General features: G+C 39.3%; 1 protein-coding gene across 9 annotated transcripts; it reads left to right on the top strand.

Moving 5' to 3' along the window:
- The first annotated feature begins 201 nt into the window (after window positions 1-201).
- Window positions 202-22,720, top strand: LOC110521202 (mucosa-associated lymphoid tissue lymphoma translocation protein 1). Of its 9 annotated transcripts, none has more exons than XM_021598641.3 (15): window positions 202-413; window positions 5,605-5,694; window positions 6,133-6,257; window positions 6,365-6,503; window positions 6,648-6,823; window positions 7,222-7,318; window positions 7,992-8,012; window positions 8,680-8,883; window positions 10,793-10,970; window positions 13,234-13,308; window positions 13,392-13,519; window positions 16,439-16,588; window positions 17,309-17,463; window positions 21,558-21,680; window positions 21,787-22,720. In XM_021598641.3, the coding sequence occupies exons 2-15, from the start codon at window positions 5,676-5,678 to the stop codon at window positions 21,934-21,936; spliced, it is 1,740 nt and encodes a 579-aa protein (XP_021454316.3). In that variant the 5' UTR covers window positions 202-413; window positions 5,605-5,675; the 3' UTR covers window positions 21,937-22,720. The 9 variants fall into 9 exon arrangements, 6 of the variants coding, with proteins under 6 accessions (XP_021454316.3, XP_090085124.1, XP_090085134.1 ...); XR_016494575.1 differs by having other exon boundaries at window positions 204-413; window positions 7,992-8,511; XM_090228998.1 differs by having other exon boundaries at window positions 204-413; window positions 7,992-8,018.
- The last annotated feature ends 370 nt before the right edge of the window (window positions 22,721-23,090 follow it).

The following is a 23,090-nucleotide window of genomic DNA, read 5'->3' on the forward strand; positions in this document are numbered from 1 at the left end:
CTGGTTTTGGATCATTATTTCTGCTAATTGAATTACGATATGATTTTGCCTTTCATAAAATATTTAATCATATTCACATACACGCTTTACATGTATGTGAATGTATAAAATGTGCACTGGAGTCAATTATTGTATTTAGAATGGATTTCCAATTCAAACATTTTGCGGAAGGCTATGCAAACATATTTGGCCTCATATACTACATACAGTACGGTAATAGGTGGGGATCATTGTTCCGGGAAAAGGATGTCCTGTTTTTTGTTGATATAATGTTGAGGATTTACAAGAGTTACATTCTCTACTATAGTTTGTAAAGGCCATCTTACATTCTCTACTCTAGTTTGTTTAATGTCATCCGGTCATCTGCTGTTACAGACAGTGTGGCATGTGCATGGTGTTTGGTCGCAGTTCAGGTATGTACACTACATTGATACAAGTAGCCTACACAATAACCCTCTCTAGCAATAGAAATGTGTTGATACATTTTCCAATACCATACTATTTGCCTGTTTGACTTTAGTTTAATGTAAGCATACCTCTCACAATCACAACAATTAACATAGGCCTAGTTTTTTATTTTTTATTATCTATGAAAATAATTGAGTAATTATCAATGCACTCATAATTTTATAACATATATGTTTTTCTTGACTTCCAAGAGCTGATACACCATAACACAAAACATATGGGCTGAGTGTGCAAACAGGAATGTGTTGTGATTGTCTTGACCAGGGTTGCCAGGTCTAGCTTAAATTTTCAACGAAGACCACTCAAAACCCACCCACAGGGCCTCAAAACTGAGCCAAAAACTGTTTCTGCGCAGCAGTAGAGGAGTTGAAATATTTATCCAATAAACCCCTTTTCGATAATGCTATTGAGCTAATATAGAAGGAATATCGATTTAATATGTAATGACAAGAAGCAAAATTCAGATTTACATCAAAATAATAATTATTACAAGCTAACGTGACTAAAGGAATTTGAATATGTAGCAAGAGAAAGGATAATTTGCCTTTATTAACCTCACTAGGGTAGGGGGCAGCATTCGGAATTTTGGATGAAAAGCGTGCCCAAAGTAAATTACCTGCTACTCAGGCCCAGAAGCTAGGATATTCACACAATTAGTAGTTTTGGATAGAAAACACTCCAGGTTCTAAAACTGTTAAAATAATGTCTGTGAGTATAACAGAACTGAAATAGCAGGCGAAAACCTGAGGAAAATCCATCCAGGAAATGCTTATATTTTGAAATGCCTGTTTTTCCATTGAAAGCCTATCCACCACACAAAGACTTATGACCCAGTTCACGATCTCTATTGCTTCCTCAACAGTCTCTAGGTATTGTTCCAGGCTTTTACTCTGAAAAATTAGGGAGAAACAGCACGTTCGATGAGTGGACAGTGGAAATTTCCAGACATGAGTCCAGTGTGTGACCGGGAGCGCTCATTTCTATTTCTATTTCCACTGTCTATTTCTCATTTCGTTTCTATTGACGAAGCTTTTGTCCGGTTGAAATATGATTGATTATTTATGACAAAAACAATATGAGGATTGATTATAAATATCGTTTGACATGTTTCTATGAACTTTTATGGTACTTTTTAGATTTTTCGTCAGTCTGTTGTGACCGCACTTTGTTCCAATAGGTTACTGAACAAAACGCACCAACAAAATGGAGATTTTTGAATATAAAGAGGGACTTTATCCAACAAAACAAACATTTATTGTGTAACATGGAGTCTTTGAGTGCAATCATATGAAGATCATCAAAGGTAAGTGGTATATCTTAACGCTATTTCTGACTTTTGTTACTCCTCTTCTTGGCTGCTAACTGTTTGTAATGATTTGTCTGCTGGGCGCTGTTCTCAGCCTTTTTTAAATCTGACACAGCGGTTGGATTAACAAGAAGTTTATCTTTAAGCTGATGTATAACATTTGTATCTTTTATGTATGTTTATTATGAGAACTTCTGTTTTGTTGAGTTTCACACTCTGCAATTTCACCGGATGTTGTTTGAGACAGTGTTTTACTGAACAAAATGCGGTAACAAAACTGAGGATTTTGAGGAGGGACTTGATCGAACAAAACAAACATTTATTGGGTAACTGGGAGTTTTGTCAGCTGGGCGCTGTTCTCAGATAATCGCATGGTTTGCTTTCGCCGTAAAGTATTTTTTAAATCTGACACCGTGGTTGGATTAACAAGAAGTTAATCTTTAAAAAGATGTAACACTTGTATGTTTCATGAATTTTTATAATGAGTATTTCTGTTTTTGAATTTGGCGCTCTGCAATTTCACTGGATGTTGCCCAGGTGGGACAGTAGCGTCCCACACCCCCTAGAGAGGTTAAACTCGTCAGATCATTTACCATCCATCAATGGATGTCCATTTAACTGGTTTGACTGCTATGAATAAGCAATAATGCCCGAGGGGTGTGGTATATGGCCAATATACCATGCTAAGGGCTGTTCTTAAGCACGATGCAACGTGAAGTGCCTAGATACAGCCCTTAGTCGTGATATATTGGCCATTTACCACAAACCATGAGGTACCTTATTGCGATTATAAACTGGTTACAAATGTAATTAGAACAGTAAAAAGTCATGTTTTGTAATACCTGTGGTATATGGTCTGATATATCACAGATTTCAGCCAATCAGCATTCAGGGCTCAAACCACCCAGTTTTGAATTGTAATTATAAACTGGGTGGTTTGAGCCCTGAATGCTAATTGGCTGACAGTCGTACTTTTAGAAAGAGAGGGTCCAGATTGTCTAGCCCAGCTGATTTGTAGGAGTCCAGATTTTGCAGCTCTTTCAGAACATCAGCTATCTGGATTTGGGTGAAGGAGAAATGGGGGAGGCTTGGGCAAATGCTTATTGAAATTCTCAATTATCTTGGATTTATCGGTGGTGACAGTGTTTCCTAACCTCAGTGCAGTGGTCAGCTGGCTGGAGGTGCTCTTATTCTCCATGGACTTTACAGTGTCCCAAAACCTTTTAGAGTTTGTGCTACAGGATGCAAATTTCTGTTTGAAGAGGCTAGCCTTAGCTTTCCTAACTGCCTGTGTATTTTGGTTCCTAACTTTCCTGAAAAGTGGCATATCGCGGGGGCTATTCGATGCTAATGCAGAACGCCACAGGATGTTTTTGTGCTGGTCAAGGGCAGTCAGGTCTGGAGTGAATCAAGGGCTATATCTCTTCTTAGTTATACATTTTTTGGGGCATGCTTATTTAAGATGGTGAGGAAAGCACTTATAAAGAATATCCAAGCATCCTTTACTGATGGAATGAGGTCAATATCTTTCCAGGATGCCCGGGCCAGGTCAATTAGAAAGGACTGCTCGCTGAAGTGTTTTAGGGAGCGGTTGACAGTGATGAGTGGTGGTCGTTTGACTGCGGACCCATTACAGACGCAGGAAATGAGGCAGTGATCGCTGAGATCCTGGTTGAAGACAGAGGACAAGTTGGTCAGGATGTTATCTACGAGGGTGCCCGTGTTTACGGATTTAGGGTTGTACCTGGTAGGTTCCATGATAATTTGTGTGAGATTGAGGGCATCGAGCTTTGATTGTAGGACGGCTGGGGTGTTAAGCATATCCCAGTTTAGGTCACTTAACAGTACAAACTCTGAAGATAAATGGGGAGCAATTAATTCACATATGGTGTCTAGGCCACAGCTGGTGGCTGAGGGGGGTCTATAACAAGTGGCAACAGTGAGATACTTATTTATGGCAAGGTGGATTTTAAAAAGTAGAAGCTTGAACTGTTTGGGCACAGACCTGGATAGCATGACAGAACTCTGCAGTAGATTGCAACTCTACCCCCTTTGGCAGTTCTATCTTGTCGGAAAATTTTGTAGTTGGGGATGGGAATTTCAGAACTTTTGGTGGCCTTCCTAAGCCAGGATCCAGACACGGCTAGGACATCAGGGTTGGCGGAGTGTGCTAAAGCAGTGAAAAAAACAAATTTAGGGAGGAGGCTTTTGATGTTAACATGCATGAAACCAAGGCTTTTACTGTTACAGAAGTCTACAAATGATAGCGCCTGGGGAATAGCAATGGAACTGGGGGCTACAGGGCCTGGGTTAACCTCTACATCACCAGAGGAACAGAGGAGGAGTAGGATAAGGGTATGGCTAAAGGCTATAAGAACTGGTCATCTAGTGTGTTGGGGACAGAGAATTAAAGGAGCAGATTTCTGGGCGTGGTAGAATAGATTCAAGGCATAATGTACAGACAAGGGTATGGTAGGATGTGAGTACAGTGGAGGTAAACCTATGCGTTGAGTGGCGATGAGAGAGGTTTTGTCTCTGGTGGCATCAGTTAAACTAGGTGAGGTCTCTGCATGTGTGTGTGGTGGGACAAAAGAGCTATCTAAGGCATTTTGAGCGGTACTGAGGGCTCTACAGTGAAATAAAACAATAAAAACTAGCAATGTCTCCAGTGATATCCTCATTTCAACATATTTATTGTATCAAGTGGTAGGCAAGTAACCTACGATCGCATAGACATTATTAGGCTACTTGATGACCAACAGATTCAAATGTATCATTCTCCACGTTTATTGTGAGTTTCATTGTGGACTTTCCCCATAACAGAAGCACGCAAGGGAGTTCCATAATTTCTATTTAAAATTTCCAACTGCGCAGTGCTCAAGATCCAAGAACTGAGCATGCAGTTTAAACCACCTTCTAGCGAATTTATGTAATGCGCACTAGTGCGCCTAAAGTCGTTTCCCAGTGCTTTGTCACAGTTATTTCTTGATGTGCATCAGTTCTTGCACATTAATACTGTATGTTTTATGGAAAAAGGGTTGGAAATACTTCATAATCTCCATAATGAAATTGGCCTGTCTACAACTGGTAAAAAGTTGTCAGAACATGCTGCAGTTCTCTCTCAACACACACACACACACACCCCTCCGGCCCTCCCTCCCCACCACTCACACACTCAGCAACAGCCTTCCTTACTGCCTGATAGTGAGTTGAATTTAGAAGTAGCCCAGAAACCTGGTACATTTTCATCCTTGACATCTTTTTCAAATGAACTAAATGTCTGGAAAACTGCGGACATGTCAACCCTGCTCTAGACATTTATAGGCTATTCATCTTATTGGTCCAGTTAGAGACCATATCATTTAGAGTCACAATTTGAGCTGTAGACTATAAAGGACATGATTTGGCCCTAATTTTACAGCCATTGATAAACTTGCAAATGTTCATAGTAGCCTATAATTGTTACTACTCTGTAGTAAGCCATTTTCAGGAAAATGTCCAGTTTGGCTGACCTTTTATTAAAGCACAGATTGTTTTGCAAATATGCTAACCTACCTAACAGTCTCAATTTCTCTTGAAATAGATTCATTGTTCCTTGTGTTATCCTGTTTGTCACATGCGCGGTTGTGAAATGGGAAGTGGGGAGAAAATCTATTAGTGACACTTGTGCGCACATATGTATGCACATTTGTTCCATGTGGCCCTTGTCAGATGTCATCTCCATGACATGTCCCTGTGATTTTTGGCTGGATCTTGACTTGTTTTTCTTGATACACTGTTCACTCACCCCTGGCACAACTGATGCTCACATTCTGTCTTTTGCTTAATAGGTAGCACAGTGCAGTAATGACCAGAACAGATCATACTTGAGGTTCAGAAGTTCTTATTTCACGTTGAAGTGATGAAAAACATGATCAGAGGTGTGTATTTGCCCTATTTATTGTGCAAGTTAACTATGTTCCATTTTATCAGTACACTGACATAATATTATGCTTTGTCATTCAAATTATTGTTATGTTATATAACTTATCCTACAGTAACTGCGAAAGGGGCTATCTATTTTTAGAATTATAAATTAATGATGTATATACATAGTGATTCTTGAAGAATATAACTTAATGAGCTTAGTTCAAATGTCACACCCAAAATATAAGGTTGTTTTACTCCAATGTTTGTAAACATTGTAAATGTTAACAAACACTGCGTAGCCTAAAAACACAAATGCTGATATCATGGATGGTAAGCCCTTGCATCCCTCAGGTTTTTACCAACACAGAGGTGGGGTGTTGGCTTTGTTATAGTTTCAACTGCGGATTGGCCCTTTAATCACTTATCACTTTATAAATGTACATTTTCAGACATCGTCATTGTGCAGCATCCTGTTTCTGTGTATGTACCACTGAACTATAAGGTGACTCTGAGTGTGAGAGCAGAGGGAACCGGTATCCTGAACTACCAGTGGTTCAAGTCTAGTAAAGAGGAGGTATGTGGTTGTTGAGGATTTTTGTAATTCTTGTCTGACACAGTATTATGTTGTCAATTCATAGAGTATCACAGTATATATCCAATGAAATGGTTAATGTTTTTTAGGTATTTGGTGGGACCAGAGCAGATCTGATTGTCACAGCCCAGAGGTCTCAGTCCTACATTTGTCGCGTGAATGACCAGTTCTGCAACTGTGTGTTCAGTGAATGGGTCACAGTAAAGGTCCTGGACATTGCTAAACCAGGTACAGAAATCCCCTATATTAGTTACCAGTTCTAAGATAATAACATGTTTGTAATACAGGTTATTAAATCTTCTTTGATCAATTTAGAGCACTATTTTGCCTGTACTGTATTGCTATTGCATGTTTTCTTTTTTTTTCCTTCAGGTCTCCCAGTAGCATGGCGAGGGGAGCCCCATATCGCTGTACAACCTGCACCCCAGACTGTCAGACAAGGGGAGAGACTCACCCTCAGCTGCACCGCCTTTGGCATTCCCACCCCTCACTACCAGTGGTACAGAAATGGACATCCTCTGTTGGGCAAGACCACGGACACACTGCAGGTAACACCAGTGTTTATTTACTCCTGCACTCAGGTCATTGTGTTTACTCTGTCTTATCATTTGCTGGCTGAGATACCATGCTTCACCATTCCTATTTAGTGATGGAGTGGTAAAAAAATAGGTGTGAAAACTCTGGTTGAGGTGAAAAAATGAACTCTCCCTATATTTTCAATGCAATTTCCCCCAGAAAGTGAGTGACAAGTGCCGAGCAAAAAAAAGTGGGTTAACTGTGTTTACTTGTGTTTACCCTCCAATACATCACTTGCCCTATGTAAACATTGTAATTTAGAATAACTTAATTCATATTTAACATGAGGTTTAAATTCTAGGAGAGAAGTCTTATGTGTATGAGTAGAGCCAAACAGTGATGTGAATGCATTTGATTGTGTCCTTTGTAGATAGAGAATGCAGGGACAGACCATAGAGGAACATATCTCTGCTATGTATCCAATGTTCAAGAGGAGAGATGGACAGAGGCAGCTGATGTTGAAATAGGTAAATGGAAGTGGGATGCTACTTGAAGGGCATCTGGGCAACAAAAAGGAAATAATGTTTACATGAATTGAACATACTGTGAATGATGATGTCATATAGCCAAGTCTTTTGTGAATACTGCTCTGTAATTATAAACTGTGCAATAGTGAATATGAAACTCTCACAGTAGCAAATGACAAAGCACTAGCAGCAGTTATTTTATGTTTTCAGTGGCATGAGCTTTACTATTAGCGTTTTATATATTCCCTGACAAAGTCTACCACATAATTTACTGGAAAGTAATTCCCCACTTTTCACTGAGCTAGTGGAATAGCGGTAAGTTCAGATTTCTGCACATCCCTCCCACAAGTGGGTCTTTCCATTCCGCTGACGATTTAAGGTATTTCCCTTTGTTAAAGACTGTACTAGAAGTTTTCAGGCTCTAAAAAGTGGTCAAGGAACTAGCCTTTGGATGTAGGTTCCCCTTTGTATGTGTTTTCTACATGTTGGCACATCAACAACATTCATATTTCAAAATCTTTATGAATTTGACCCAACCAGATTGAATGAAAAGTAGGAGTCCTTTTACACTCTCATATTGCTTTTGATCTTGTTTGTTGTGTTAACAGATTGAAGTGTGAAGTGTTAGGTTATGCACTGATTATAACTTTTATTATTTTTCCATTTCTTTCAGTGCCATCTAATCAACTCACAGGTAGGGGTCAGTGGAAATACAGTGTTTTATTTTTATTCTTTTTGTTATTTTTTGAATTTTACCCCTTTTTCTCCCCAATTTCGTGGTATCCAATTGTTTCAGTAGCCACTATCTTGTCTCATCGCTACAACTCCCGTACGGGCTCGGGAGAGAAAAATGTTGAAAGTCATGCGTCCTCCGATACACAACCCAACCAAGCCACACTGCTTCTTAACACCGGAAGCCAGCCGCACCAATGTGTCGGAGGAAACACTGTGCACCTGGCAACCTTGGTTAGCGCGCACTGTGCCCGGCCCGCCACAGGAGTCGCTGGTGCGCGATGAGACAAGGACATCCCTACTGGCCAAGCCCTCCCTAACCCGGACGACGCTAGGCCAATTGTGCGTCGCCCCACGGACCTCCCGGTCGCGGCCGGTTACGGCAGAGCCTGGGCGCGAACCCAGAGTCTCTGATGGCACAGCTGGCGCTGCAGTACAGCGCCCTTAACCACTGGTTTGAGGTATTCTTAGAATGCGGTTTGAGCATTATGTCATTGAAGTGGGGAACTGTTGTACCAGTATTTCCTGATATGTGTGGTTTCATGTTTCTATAGTATAATTAATTAGCTGTTCTCAAAGTACAGTAAGGTGACCCTGATTACAAATTCCACCATGGTCTTTTCGTGCAGCGACTGACAAAGTGGCCCTGCTTATTGGTAACCTCAACTACTCCCACCATCCGGACCTGATGGCCCCCACTATGGATGTCCAAGAGCTGGCCAACCTGCTGCAGCAGCTGGGCTTCAGAGTGGTGTCTTTACTGGATCTCACCAGGGAGGAGATGCTGGCGGCTATTGACAAGTTCCTTCTCCTGCTTGACAGGGGCGTGTATGGTGAGTTCAATACTGTTCTGGTGGTTACATTACAAGGGAGAATGTATTTTGAATTGAGGGTTTTTCAGAGACTCTAGAAAGTTAACGATGACACTATTCACTGAAAAGTTGCAAATGCATACAAAAATATTTCTCTGTTAAGCTGAAACCAGACATCGTAGTCTTGTTTAGCTCCCTTTAAACGTATTCTGCCCGTTTTGGTTGATCTAGCATAATCCTATGCTGCTGTTTAGAGATCTTATTAGTAGCTTGGTGTGAGAGTGTGGTTTAGCTGTCAAATAAGAGGTGGAAAGGAGAAGCTTGGGCCTGTAGTGTTTGAAGAGAGATGCCTTGCTATGTATAGTTGTTTCCTGTGCTGTGAAGTACTTGAAAGTACTACTTAAGTAGTTTTTTGGGGTATCTGTATTTTACTTGACTATTTATATTTTTGACAACTTTTTACATTTTCCCTGACACCCAAAAGTACTCATTACATTTTGAATGCTTAGCAGGACAGGAAAATTGTCTAATTAAGACACTTCTCAATAGAACATCTTTGATCATCTCTACTGCCTCTGATCTGGCTGACTCACTAAACACATGCCTCGTTTTTAAATGATGTCTGAGTGTTGGAGCATGTCCCCTGGCTATCAGTAAATGTTTTTGTTTTTTTAATGTTTTTTTTTTGCTGTCTAGTTTGCTTAATGTACGTATTTAATTGATTTATACTATATATATATACTATATTTTAGCAATTCTATTTACTTTTGATAATTAAGTATATTTGAAACCAAATACGTTTATACTTTTACTCAAGTAGTATTATACTGGGTGACTTTCACTTTTACTTGAGTCATTTTCTATTATGGCATCTTTACTTTTACTCAAGTATGAAAATCGGGCACTTTTTCCACCACTGGCTGTTTCTGAGGCCTATAGCACTTCGACTTGGCAGATTTATTTAGCACCTGTAAAGGGCCTTTAGCAACCTAGCAACTGTCAGCTTATTTTCCTTTTTATATTTGAGTCAAATAAGAGCATTACATTTTATGTGGCATGTAAACATTTGTAAGAGTTTGACATTTTCTGTCTCTTCTAATAATCCATGCTTGTGTGTTATATGGCTGTTATAGAAAACGAGGTCAGCTTAATATGAAAACCAATCTGAAAAGTAGCGATCTGGATTTTCTAGGAGCTTTAAGGACCTGCACAGTTTACAGATTCAAAACATGCTACTTGAAATTACTCAACTCAGCTGCACAGGGATGCAAATCTTCCGGTAGTTTACCAAAGTTACTGGAATCTTCAGTCATTTTGGTAATTAACAGAAAATCTATGGCAATCTATCATAACTTTTGTGATTTATACATATGATACATTCATGATACATATATTTCTATATTTTATTTGATTAACATTTTTCAAGTGATAAAGCCACACAGAGGGACAGAGATAATTACAGGCAAGTACCCAGAATGGCCACTAGATGTCTTGTGATATATTACATAAAATCCTTGAAGGATACCAGAATTCTGGTAGTTGACTGGTAGTAACATACACTCCCTTTGCAACCCTACACATAATATATAGAGCACAAGCAACATAATATTTTATTGATGAAGGACAGGGTCAGTGTTGTGTGATATTCTACAGTATATGATTGCTAAAATGAAACATGGAGGCTTGTTTGACAGATGCCATATTAGATCTGTACCTCTCGCTGAACTGGAGTATCGGGTGCTCTGAATTTACCCTTATGCCTATGAGAGACTTTGCTTTTCCTGTTCACGCCATGTAACATGCGTTTGCCATGGATTTGATTTTAATCTGATTAATTAACAGCGATCAATGCTAAATAACTAAATAGTTATTTTGGTGTATAACTGAAATACACACAAAATATACAACTAACATAATGCTATCCCCACAGCCCTGTTCTACTATGCTGGTCATGGGTACGAACGTTTAGGAAGAAACTATCTGGTGGCCATAGATGCTCCACAACCATACCGTTCAGAGAACTGTGTCTGTGTACAGAGGGTCATGCGCAAGATGCAGGAGAGACGGACTGCATTGAATGTGGTCTTACTAGACACCTGCAGAACATGGTAGGCCTCCTGATGGACACCTCATGTCATTGTTTGTTGCTCGACAGTGAATTGCAAAAGTATTCACCCCCTTGATGTTTTCCCTATTTTGTTGCATTACAACCTTTAATTTAAATGGATTTGTATTTGGATTTCATGTAATGGACATACACAAAATAGTCAAAATTGGTGAAGTGACAGGAAAAAAATTGTTATAAAAAAAATATTTTAAAAAAAAACGGAAAAGTGGTGCGTGCATATGTATTCACCCCCTTCGCTATGAATCTCCTAAATAAGATCTGGTGCAAACAATTACCTTCAGAAGTCACATAATCAGTTAGATTGCACACAGGCAGATTTTATTTAAGTGTCAAATGATCCGTCACATGATCTCAGTATATATACACCTGTTCTGAAAGGCCCCAGAGTCTGCAACACCACTAAGCAAGGGGCACCACCAAGCAAGTGGCACCATGAAGACCAAGGAGCTCTCCAAACAGGTCAGGGACAAAGTTGAGGAGAAGTACAGATCAGGGTTGGGTTATAAAAAATATCAGAAACTTTGAACATCCCATGGAGAACCATTAAATCCATTATTAAACAATGGAAGAATATGGTACCACAACAAACCTGCCAAGAGAGGGCCACCCACCAAAACTCACAGACCAGGCAAGGAGGCCATTAATCGGAGAGGCAACAAAGAGACCAAAGATATCCCTGAAGGAGCTGCAAAGCTCTACAGCGGAGATTGGAGTATCTGTCCATAGGATCACTTTAAGCCGTACACTCCACAGAGTTGGGCTTTACAGAAGAGTGGCCAGAAAAAAATAAGCAAACATGTTTGGTGTTCGGCAAAAGGCATGTGGGAAACTCCCCAAACACATGGAAGAAGGCACTCTGGTCAGATGAGACTAAAATCGAGCTTTTTGGCCATCAAGGAAAACGCTATGTCTGGCGCAAACCCAACACCTCTCATCACCCTGAGAACACCATCCCCACAGTGGAGCATGGTGGGGGCAGCATCATGCTATGGAGATGTTTTTAATCGGCAGGGACTGGGAAACTGGTCAGAATTGAAAGAATGATGGATGGCGCTAAATACAGGGAAATTCTTGAGGGAGACCTGCTTCAGTCTTCCGGAGATTTGAGACTGGGACGGAGGTTCACCTTCCAGCAGGACAATGACCCTAAGCATAATGCTAAAGCAACACTTGACTGGTTTAAGGGGAACATTTAAATGTCTTGGAATGGCCTAATCACATCCCAGAACTCAATCCAATTGAGAATCTGTGGTATGACTTAAAGATTGCTGTACATCTGCGGAACTCATCCAACTTGCAGGAGCTGGATCAGTTTTGCCTTGAAGAATGGGCAAAAATCCCAAAAATTGGCTAGATGTGCCAAGCTCATAGAGACATACCCCAAGAGACTTGCAGCTGTAATATCTGCAAAAGGCGACTTTACAAAGTATTGACTTGGGGAGGGGGGGGGGGGGGGGGGGGAATAGTTATGCACGCTCAAGTTCAGGTTTTTTGTCTTATTTCTTGTTTGTTTCACAATAAAACATATTTTGCATCTTCAAAGTGGTAGGCATGTTGTGTAAATCAAATGATCAAATGATTAATTCCAGGTTGTAAGGCAACATAATAGGAAAAATGCCAAGGGGGGTGAAAACTTTCGCAAGCCACTGTATAGCCTATTTAACATTTTAAGAAGTCTACAATTCCATTGATTGAAATAAAAAAATATCACATCAGAAGACAAATAAGGCTAACACAAACATAAGCAAGCAGATTAATTTTACTTCACTACATTCTTAAAGAAAATAATGTACTTTTTACTCCATACATTTTACCTGACACACAAAAGTACTTGTTACATTTTGAATGCTTAGCAGGACAGGAAAATTGTCCAATTCACGCACTATCAAGAAAACACATTGTCATCCCTTTTGATCTGGCGGACTCACTAAACACAAATGCATCTTTTGTAAATTATATCTGAGTGTTGGAGTGTGCCCCTGGATATCCATAAATAAAAAATAACCAAATGGTGCCACCTGCTTTGCTTAATAGAAGGAATTTGATTATTGTACATTTACTTTTGATACTTAAGTATATATAGAACCAAATACTTTGACTTTTGCTCAAGTAGTATTTTACTGGGTTACTTTTACTTGAGTAACTTTCTATTAGGATATCTATACTTTTACTCAAGTATGACAATTTATTACTTTTTCCACCACTGCTAAAACAGGTGTTGAGTTGCATCATTTTATTTTCAGGTACAACGTAGATTGCATAGCTTCTGAAATCAGGCCCTTGGTACCAATGGGAAACACTGTGTATGGATATGCCACGTATGTATTTTTACTCTATGTAACAACAATTGATTTATGAGTGTTCATTCATGGCCTGAAATCTAAATGACCTGCCTTAACAGATGTGAAAATGCAGAGGCTTATGAGGTACAGGACGGAGGGAAGAGCACCGGAATCTTCACTAAATATCTGAACAAGCACATCCTACAGCCAGAGAAAGTCACCCACATCCTGGAGCTGGTGTCTGAGAGTCAGTATTCTTGTATGATAGGCTTTGCTCTTGTGGAAGCCATTTTAACATATATTCATTGCATTTTTTACATCAATATTTGTATTTTTTATATCAATAATGGAATTTTCCGTATCAATAATTCAAAATGTTTATATACAAAAATTAATAGCTGATATCAATAATAATAAAATAATGATATCTATAATCACATTTTTTATATCAATAAAATTCAAATTATTTATATAAAACATTACATTTTTGATATTGCTCATAATTTTAAATATAAAACGCTCAAATTATTGAATTATTATTATTATAGTGATAATTGGAATTATTGATATCGATTTATATACATTTTGTAAATTAATTATATAATACAATTCAATTTTAAAAAATTCACCATTGAATCCTATGGGGAGTTATTGATATAAAAAAAAAAATGTACGTAAAATCTTAATTATTGTTATTGAAAATGACATTACTGATATCAAAAATACAATTATTGATATTTTTATATATATATATATATATATATATATATATATTAGCATATATTTAGCATAATTAAGACTTAGACCTGTATCTAAAATTGTATCTAAACATTTATTCAATTATTTTCCATTTCTAAAGTGAAAGAAAAATGATAGAAAATAAAAAAGACAAAAAGAAAATGTCTTGATTACAAACTGTATGTCTTCACACCCCATAGTTAATACTTGGTGGAAGCACCATTGATAGCCATTACATGTGTGAATCATTTTGAAGAAAATGAGTATTGAGGTGGCAGCATAATGTTATGGGTATGCTTGTTACTGGCAGGGACTGGGGAGTATGTTAGGATCAAAATAAATATGAAAGGAACGAAGGACAGGTAAAAAGTTAGAGGAAAACCCTCCATAGTCATCTGAAAACCTAACCTGGCGACAGTTTTATATTTCAGTGGAACAATTATACAAATTCTAATGACAAAGACACACCACAATGGCTTTCATGAAGTGTTGAGTGTTCCTGAAATTGTCTAGTAGTCTCAATCTTGGCCTAAATCTGCTTGAAAATCAGTGATAACATAAACATTGAGTATTGCTATCCATCAATGATTCCCAAGCAATTCCTTGAGCAATTTTGACAAAAACAATAGATATATGTTGACCTAAGAGTTGCGTAAAGCTGGTAGAATCGTATTACTCCGTACGGGATTTGCAGCGATGGGACAAGACTGTAACTACCAATTGGATGCCACGGAATATGGGTAAAAAAGGGGTAAAAAAATAAAATGTGGAGTAGGTTGTATACATCAGTAGGAAAAATACAAAATACAATTTTAAGCCAGCAAATGTCAAGACTGTGCAAGGGCCTTGTGTGTATGCTTTCAATAGGCGCTGTATGTAGGAGCATGCACATGTAATACCACCCCCATGAAGGTCTTTAAAATATCGTTTTTATATCAATAATTCAGTTATTGATATCATAAATGTGAATAATTTATATAAAAAAAATATATGATTAATATAAAAAAATATATATATATATATTGATGTATAACGGTGGCTTTGCTTTTAGCACTTCCCTCTAGTGGCCACATTCTGCAGTCTGTGTGACTGACATTTCAGGATGGATGTTTTGACATATTATTAACACCAATCCATGACTCACATTGAAAATCCCAGGGTTTCTTTTAATAAATAGGAAAATTACTTTTGACAGAAATGAGAAGATATTATGCAAGAAATACTAAATTCCCTGCTAATAAGAGCAGAAGTGTGGCTTTTGGCTCCATTGCTCCTCTATAGGAGATGTACAGCAGTGTCTGTAAACAGGGTCAGTGTGGAACATGTTGTTGTCTACTTGTTGGAGTACAGACATGTTGACATCTAAATGTTTATCCGTCACTGGCTACTCACTGGTGTTTACCCTGCAGCAGGTAGCAGTGGGCGGAGCTTGGAGGGCTAGGCATGCTGTCCCCACTGGGTGCTTGTTTGTTTGTTTGATGGGTCTCTCTGGTAACATGACTTTGTGCGACAGAGCTGCATTAGCTTGTGACCTCATTCTCTAGAAATTCACACTGTTGGCCATAGCACAGCAGGAAACCTGAGAGGGGTAGAGTTAAAGACAGCTGCTCTGCCATGTGTGTGTGTGTGTGTGTGTGTGTACCTCCCTACACTGCTCTCCTGTGGTCACTCAGCTCCAGTGACAGTGATCCTGCATAGCTTAACACAGCCCATCAAAGGGGGTGGTGGCACAGTACTGTATAGGTTGACTGATGAGTTGTCAGTGGCTGTAACAGTCGAACCTTGGCACAGAACCTCACGGCTTAGATTAGAGATATTTGCTGTATGTTAAGATTTCTCAGATGAGTTGCACCGCTACTCACAATAGGTTTTATTTCAGGGTTACAGCTGAAATACATTTCTGAAAGTGTTACAATTGTATCCATGTCTAGGAAATAGTATTCACTGAAGTGACAGATCACATCACAATCACGAGACCATTTCATGAACAATAAACACAGCCTTCCCAGAAACTCCTTTGAGGAATTATGATCTATGTCCTTCTTGTCTTAGACTTATTTATAAATGGAAAAAATAGTTGATGTTGAACTGCTGTCCACTCAACTCTTATAGAAACATGGCGAAGACAGCTTGCTTAAAATATGCACTGAAGCCAAATCCTCTGCAAGAATAAGAGTAAGCCTGTATCCAGACACCTGAATAGGATTTCAGTGTATCCGTTTCTGATCTGGCCAGCAATGCCTTTCACATACATGCTTTTGCCTAAACATTTCTGTAAGTTCACTCTTATCGTGCACATGTTCATAATTTAGGAGCCTTTACATCAGTCAAATAGTATTATTATTTTAATTTCAGTCCTACCATTAAACACTCCTTAAGGACAGCTGTTACATAGGTTGCGTTGGCTAACCTTTAACCTGTTCCTTAGATCTGGGCAGAGACCCTTTCGTCACAGGCAAGCAGGCGGTGGAAATCAGACACACGCTAAAGGAGCCCCGCTCCCTCACAGATCCGATCAGGACCACCAGCCACACTGGAGAACTACATCTGAGAGACGCCTGCTGGAGACAGGCCAACGGTAAGCTTTAACACACCATAATATCCCCAATACAGACATGATCTTTACCCCATTTTTCACAATTGATAAATGACTGGGTGTATGTCAAGTGCTCTTTTTATTTCAGATGTTTTAGCCATGGTGTATCATTTGCTATGAAATCGTGTAACTGTTAAGTCAGTTTCTTGCCCTAAGCTAGTCTTAACAAGAAAGAGGAAAAATCACTATTTTTCAGTTGTGTATGTGACATGGTTGTGGCTGTTATAATGTACAAACAGTGTGGTTTAGCATGAGTAATGACCATCACACCACCATTCAAGGTTTTACTGTTTATTTGTGTTGATAGCAGAAAGCGAACTTGTTTGTATATTTAAAGTCAGCCTTCAGTTTATTTCACTCACAGTGTACCATTATTTATAACATAAGGGAATATACTTTTGTCTTCCCCATCACATAAAAACGTACTTACAGTATCTTGTATTCTTTCTTCAAATTGAATTTTGTCATCACTAAAGTTCTTCAGAATCCCCATATATACTTCTGGCTCAGAGAAATGAGAAAAAATAGTAACTGCTACTATAAACTTCTTCAAGGACAAGATGACGACCTTTTAAAGCAACATTTCTTAACATGGCTGCCTAACTTTCTTATCACGTCTATCTAGCCTGCATTCCAGAGATGCTTTGTTGCGTAGAATTTGTATCTTAAAACTGTCTTTCTATGTGATGTTCTCCCACAAAGAGCTACCACATCAGAAGTTGCTTATTTTCCCCTGTGGAGTTGAGGTGGAGGTCAGCTTCTCAGCCTTGTTCTCCAACGTCATGGTTGCTTTTGGCAGAGTGATAACCACTGGACCCAGAGCCCAGGACTGCACTATCACTCTGAGGAGCATACCTGTGAGTGACATCTTCACTCTTACTTGCCGCTACCTGCCACACTACCTAGAGAGCAGGACATGGTGTACAAACAGCCCTTATTAATAAGCAGTTTGATTTAGTTGCATGACTTCACATGATACTACACATAAATATTTTATTAAAATGACTTTTTAACTTCTTGTGAGACCTGAGCAATATATGTAACCCTGACAACAAAACTGAAAACCAAATGTTAGGAAAATGTGTTTAGGTGCTAAACTTTAGAAGGTTCTAAGAGTGGGTTCTGCACAAGGTGTATGAACTATTTCCTGCTGTGGTCACATCTCAATGCTAAAACTGTTGCATAGATATTTATCTGATCCTGACATGGCATTACTCTTTATAATTTTGAAAATGTGTTGCTCATAAAACAATGTTTTTTATATATATACAGTGGGGCAAAAAAGTATTTAGTCAGCCACCAATTGTGCAAGTTCTCCCACTTAAAAAGATGAGAGAGGCCTGTAATTTTCATCATAGCTACACTTCAACTATGACAGACAAAATGAGGAAGAAAAATCCAGAAAATCACATTGTAGGATTTTTAATGAATTTATACACCTGTCATCTCCTCTTTCCTCTGTACACTCAAGGCAGTGGTGGTTGCTGCCATTTAAGATGAGGGAGAAGCATTTTTTTAATGAGCATGGCCTAATTTCTATTACAGCATATTGGATGACTGTGATTCATATTCCATTCACCCAGCTCAATGTAACATTGATAGGTTTAAGCTACCACTTTATACACAAAATGTCCCTATACCCATCATGGGGTTGCTACAACCTAGCCTATGAATGCAAAATTACAATGTAGATGCTTTGGTCGAGAGAAAAATTTGAGTAATCAAGATGAGACATTTAATACCGCCTTGCACACTCTTGCCGGCATCTAGCTGATCTAGGGTGTAATCATTAGTCTAACAGTTGCAAACGAGAGCTTCTATTGGACAAATTCAGGTATGTTTATCCCCGTTAGGTTCTGTTTAAGAAAAGTTTTTCAACAGAATCGGCGGCATGAATATACCCCTGATCACTCGCACACATAGTTCACTTTCATTGCAGCCACATACAAACAGCATGATCAATTTAATCATTGTATAATTCCTTCTCGTCTCTACACTCTCTCCTCTTCTCACCTTTTCCCTTCACTTGTGAACTTCAGAGAAAAAATCAGCTGTCTGTGACCAGGCTAAAAAACCTTTCCAAGCCCAGCCTTCATAACCGCTAACCGCTACACAAAGCCTCGTTGTCGCCATATTAGTTAACGTTATAATCATTACTAACGCATAACTAAACCCACTACAATCATGCATTACAGTCAGCGAGCAGTTTAGCAGTTACACCGGCAGGTGGCAATAAATTAATAAAACCAAAAGGTTACCTTGACTTGGAAGAGTTCCAATGTTGGATAGCCATAGCCAGCTAGTTAACATAACATCCCTCTCTGTTTGAGCCGGGTGTTAGAGTAGCCTAAACTAGATAGCTGCATTCGCTAACTAAGTAAAAGTAAAAAAATAATACAACAAAGTATAGCTCTCTCTCCCTCATCTCCTTCATTTTAAAGAATTGTTTTATTATTATTTTTTCAGTTGAGAACAAATTCTTATTTACAATGACGGCCTAGGAACAGTGGGTTAACTGCCTTGCTCAGGGGCAGAACAACTGATTTTTACCTTGTCAGCTCAGGGATTCGATTCTAGCAACCTTTCAGTTACTGGCCCAACACTAACCACTAGGCTACCTGTTCAACTCTTGTGTTACTCTCTCTTTGAGCCTACTCACTACATTTTATGCACTGCAGTGCTAGCTAGCAGTAGCTTATGATTTCATAAATGGATTCATTCTCAGATCCTTTGATTGGGTGGACAACATGCCAGTTCATGCAGCAAGAGCTCTGATAGGTTGTAGGACGTAATAATTACTGTATAAGTCTATGGAAAGAGGTGAGAACCATGAGCCACCTAGGTTTTATATTGAAGTCAATGTACCCAGACGAGGACAGAAACTAGCTGTCCTCCATCTACACCATGGTGCTACCCTTTAGACTGCTTTTGAGGCTACTGTAGGCCTTCGTTGCAAAACAGTGTATTTAAATATTTTTTTTGGCGACATATTTATATTGATTATAGTTTTATCAAAAAAAGGATACATTTATTAATGTTTTACTATTTTTATTATACATTCACTGAGGAGGATGACCCTCCCCTTCCTCCTCTGAGGAGCCTCCGTTGAAGAATACTGTTCATTCGGAAAGTATTCAGACCTGTTGACTTTTTCCAGATTTTGTTATGTTACAGCATTATTCTAAAATGGATTCAACTGTTTTTTTCCACTCATCAATCTACACACAATACCCCATAATGACAAAGCAAAAACAGTTTTTTTTGGGGGGGGGGCAAATGTATAAAAAAGATTGAATAAAATATAACATTTACATAAGACCCTTTACTCAGTACTTTGTTGAAGCACCTTTGGCAGCGATTACAGCCTCGAGTCATCTTGGGTATGACGCTACAAGCTTGGCACACCTGTATTTGAGGAGTTTCTCCCATTCTTCTCTGCAGATCCTCTCAAGCTCTGTCAGGTTGGATGGGGAGTGTTGCTGCACAGATATTTTCAGGTCTCTCCAGAGACGTTTGATCAGGTTCAAGTCAAGGCTCAGGCTGTGCCAATTCAAGGACATTCAGAGACTTGTCCCGAAGCCACTCCTGCGTTGTCCTGGCTGTGTGCTTAGGGTCGTTGTCCCGTTGCAAGGTGAACCTTTGCCCCAGTCTGAGGTCCTGAGCGCTCTGGAGCAGGTTTTTTTTATCAAGGATCTCTCTGTACTTTGCTCGTTCAACTTTCCCTCGATCCTGACTAGTCTCCCAGTCCCTGCCGCTGAAAAACATCCCCACAGCATGATGCTGCCACCACCATGCTTCACCATAGGGATGGTGCCAGGTTTCTTCTAGACGTGACACTTGGCATTCAGGCCAAAGAGTTCAATCTTGGTTTCATCAGACCAGAGAATCTTGTTTCTCATGGTCTGAGAGTCCTTTAGGTGCCTCCAGGCAGGCTGTCATGTGCCTTTTATTGAGGAGTGTCTTCCATCTGGCCACTACCATAAAGGCCTGTTTGGTGTAGTGCTGCAGAGATGGTTGTCCTTCTGGAAGGTTCTCCAATCTCCACAGAGGAACTCTGGAGCTCTGTCAGTGACCATCGGGTTCTTGGTCACCTCCCTGACCAAGGCCCTTCTCGGTAGTTCCAAACTTCTTCCATTTAAGAATGATGGAGGCCACTGTGTTCTTGGAGACCTTCAATGCTGCTGTAATTTTTTGGTAGCCTTCCCCAGATCTGTGCCTTGACACAATCCTGTATCGGAGTTCCACGGACAATTACTTCGACGTCATGGCTTGATTTTTACTCTGACATGCACTGTCAACTGTGGGACCTTATATAGACAGGTGTGTGCCTTTCCAACTCATGTTCAATCAATTGAATTTACCACAGGTGATTCCAATCAAGTTGTAGAAACATCGCACCTGAGCTCAATTTCGAGTCTCATAGCAGTGTCTTCATACTTATGTAAATAAGGTATTTATGTTTTTTTTATGTTTAATACATTTGCAAAATGTCTAAAAACATGTTTTCATTTTGTTATTTTGGGGTATAGTGTGTAGATTGATGAGGGGGGAAAAATATTTAATACATTTTAGTGTAAGGCTGTAACATAACAAAATGTGGAAAAAGTCAAGGGGTCTGAATATTTTACGAATGCACTGTATCTTATGAACAGCAGTTATTTTCATAGTTTTCATAGTCTGCCTTATGTCCTCATCTTTCATGACAACCTTGCTATTGGGAATGGCTGAGAAACAAGAGCAGGACATTTTGGCACAACAGTTTATCAGGTTTCTGCTTCTGTGTAGTAATAATTCCTTGGAGCACACTGACATCTAGTGGTTCAATGCGTTATGATCTCCCTACTTACTTCAGTAGTCTGCCACTTGTTATGCACTTTGTAAAATAACAAGTGGGTATCACAGGTTTTGCTGTAGTTGCCTGATGTATTGTATTCCTGACTTCTGTGTTTAGGCAATGGAGGATGTATTCTCTAGTCCTGGGAGGTCAGGTGAAATGGACTCTCTGTTGCTAAATAACTTGGTTGCTGAAAACCCTGACTGTAGCCTCAGACTTTGTGGCCTTCAAAAGCTTCAGGTAGGTTTACTATGTCTGGGACCCCATATTTAATATGTGCAATTATATGTCTAGAAATGTATAAATTCAATCTGTATTATGTTTTTTCTCTCTCCCTGTTGTAAAGGGATCCTTAGTGATAAAGGTGGACCTACACTATACCCACATGGACAGGAAGCTGTGGCTGCAAGAGAGCAAACAGCTGGACATAGGGAAGCCTCTTGTGGCATCCTGTGATCTGCACAGGGGACAGCAAGCAATGGTTGCCCAGAGATGAGATGGTGCCCCTGCCCAGAGTATGGGACACAGCTGCATCTCACACAGCAAGCAGCGCCCACGTCAGACATTAGGCCAGCCAGGCCGCCCCTTCACTAAGAGTGCAGAGTGTGCTGCCAAAGTCCCCACTGCAAGGAGCAATGAACCAGGGGAGAATGATGAGACTGAGCCTCAAGACTTTACCCATTGATTTCCCCTCTCCACGTCTATGGAAAAAGGATAGTCTAGTAGTAGTGACTAGTGTAGTCCATCGGATATTTGCTGTTTAGGCTTTAATCAATGCACATAATAAAATCAGCATGATACATTCCCTTTCGCTGGTTAAATTCTATCAGTCTAATTGTGGTTATAAAGGTGTGTATGTACTGTATACATGGGTGCATGTGAGTTTGAGGAGATGACATTCTGGATTATGTTCCTCCCAATAAGCACTATTGTTCTGTTCTCAGCATGACACTCAAACAAATGAAATATGTATTATTTAAAATGATCACAGAATTAAATAAATTACACAATATAAATGGGACAATATTTTCATGTTGCATATCTTTTAACCATCTCATCTTTTAACCATCCCATCTCATTAAATGGTTTCAATATCTGTTTTTACAATTTATAGTTGGTTAGAAGTTTAAGTCATTGAAATTTGGAGCTATTGAAATTGAAAATATTGTCCCATGTACAGTGAGAGTACAAGTATTCATACCCCTTTACTTATTCCATATTTTGTTGTGTTACAGCCTGAATTCAAAATGGATTAAATTGTTTTTCCACTTACCCATCTACACACAATGTCCCATAATGAAAAAGTGCAAAGAAATGTTTTCACATTTATTCTGAATGAAATATGGAAATCTAATTTGCATAAGTATTTAAACCTGAGTCAATACTTTGTAGAAGGACCTTTGGTGGTGATTACTTGCGCATGTCTGTAACAGCTTTGCACATCAGGATTTAGGGATTTTCTCAAGTGCTGTTAAATTAGATGGGTAGCAGCGGAGAACAGCAGTCTTCAAGTCTTCCCACAAATGTTCATTGGGATTCAGGTCTGGGCTTTGGCTGGGCCACTTAAGGACTTCCACATTCTTGTTCTGAAACCATTCCAGTGTTGCTTTGGTTGTATGCTTGGAGCCATTGTCCTGTTTTTAATGTAAA

The sequence above is a fragment of the Oncorhynchus mykiss genome, chromosome 1 (assembly GCF_057628025.1).
Source record: "Oncorhynchus mykiss isolate SJ-2025 chromosome 1, ASM5762802v1, whole genome shotgun sequence".
In the NCBI taxonomy this organism is placed as follows: domain Eukaryota; kingdom Metazoa; phylum Chordata; class Actinopteri; order Salmoniformes; family Salmonidae; genus Oncorhynchus; species Oncorhynchus mykiss.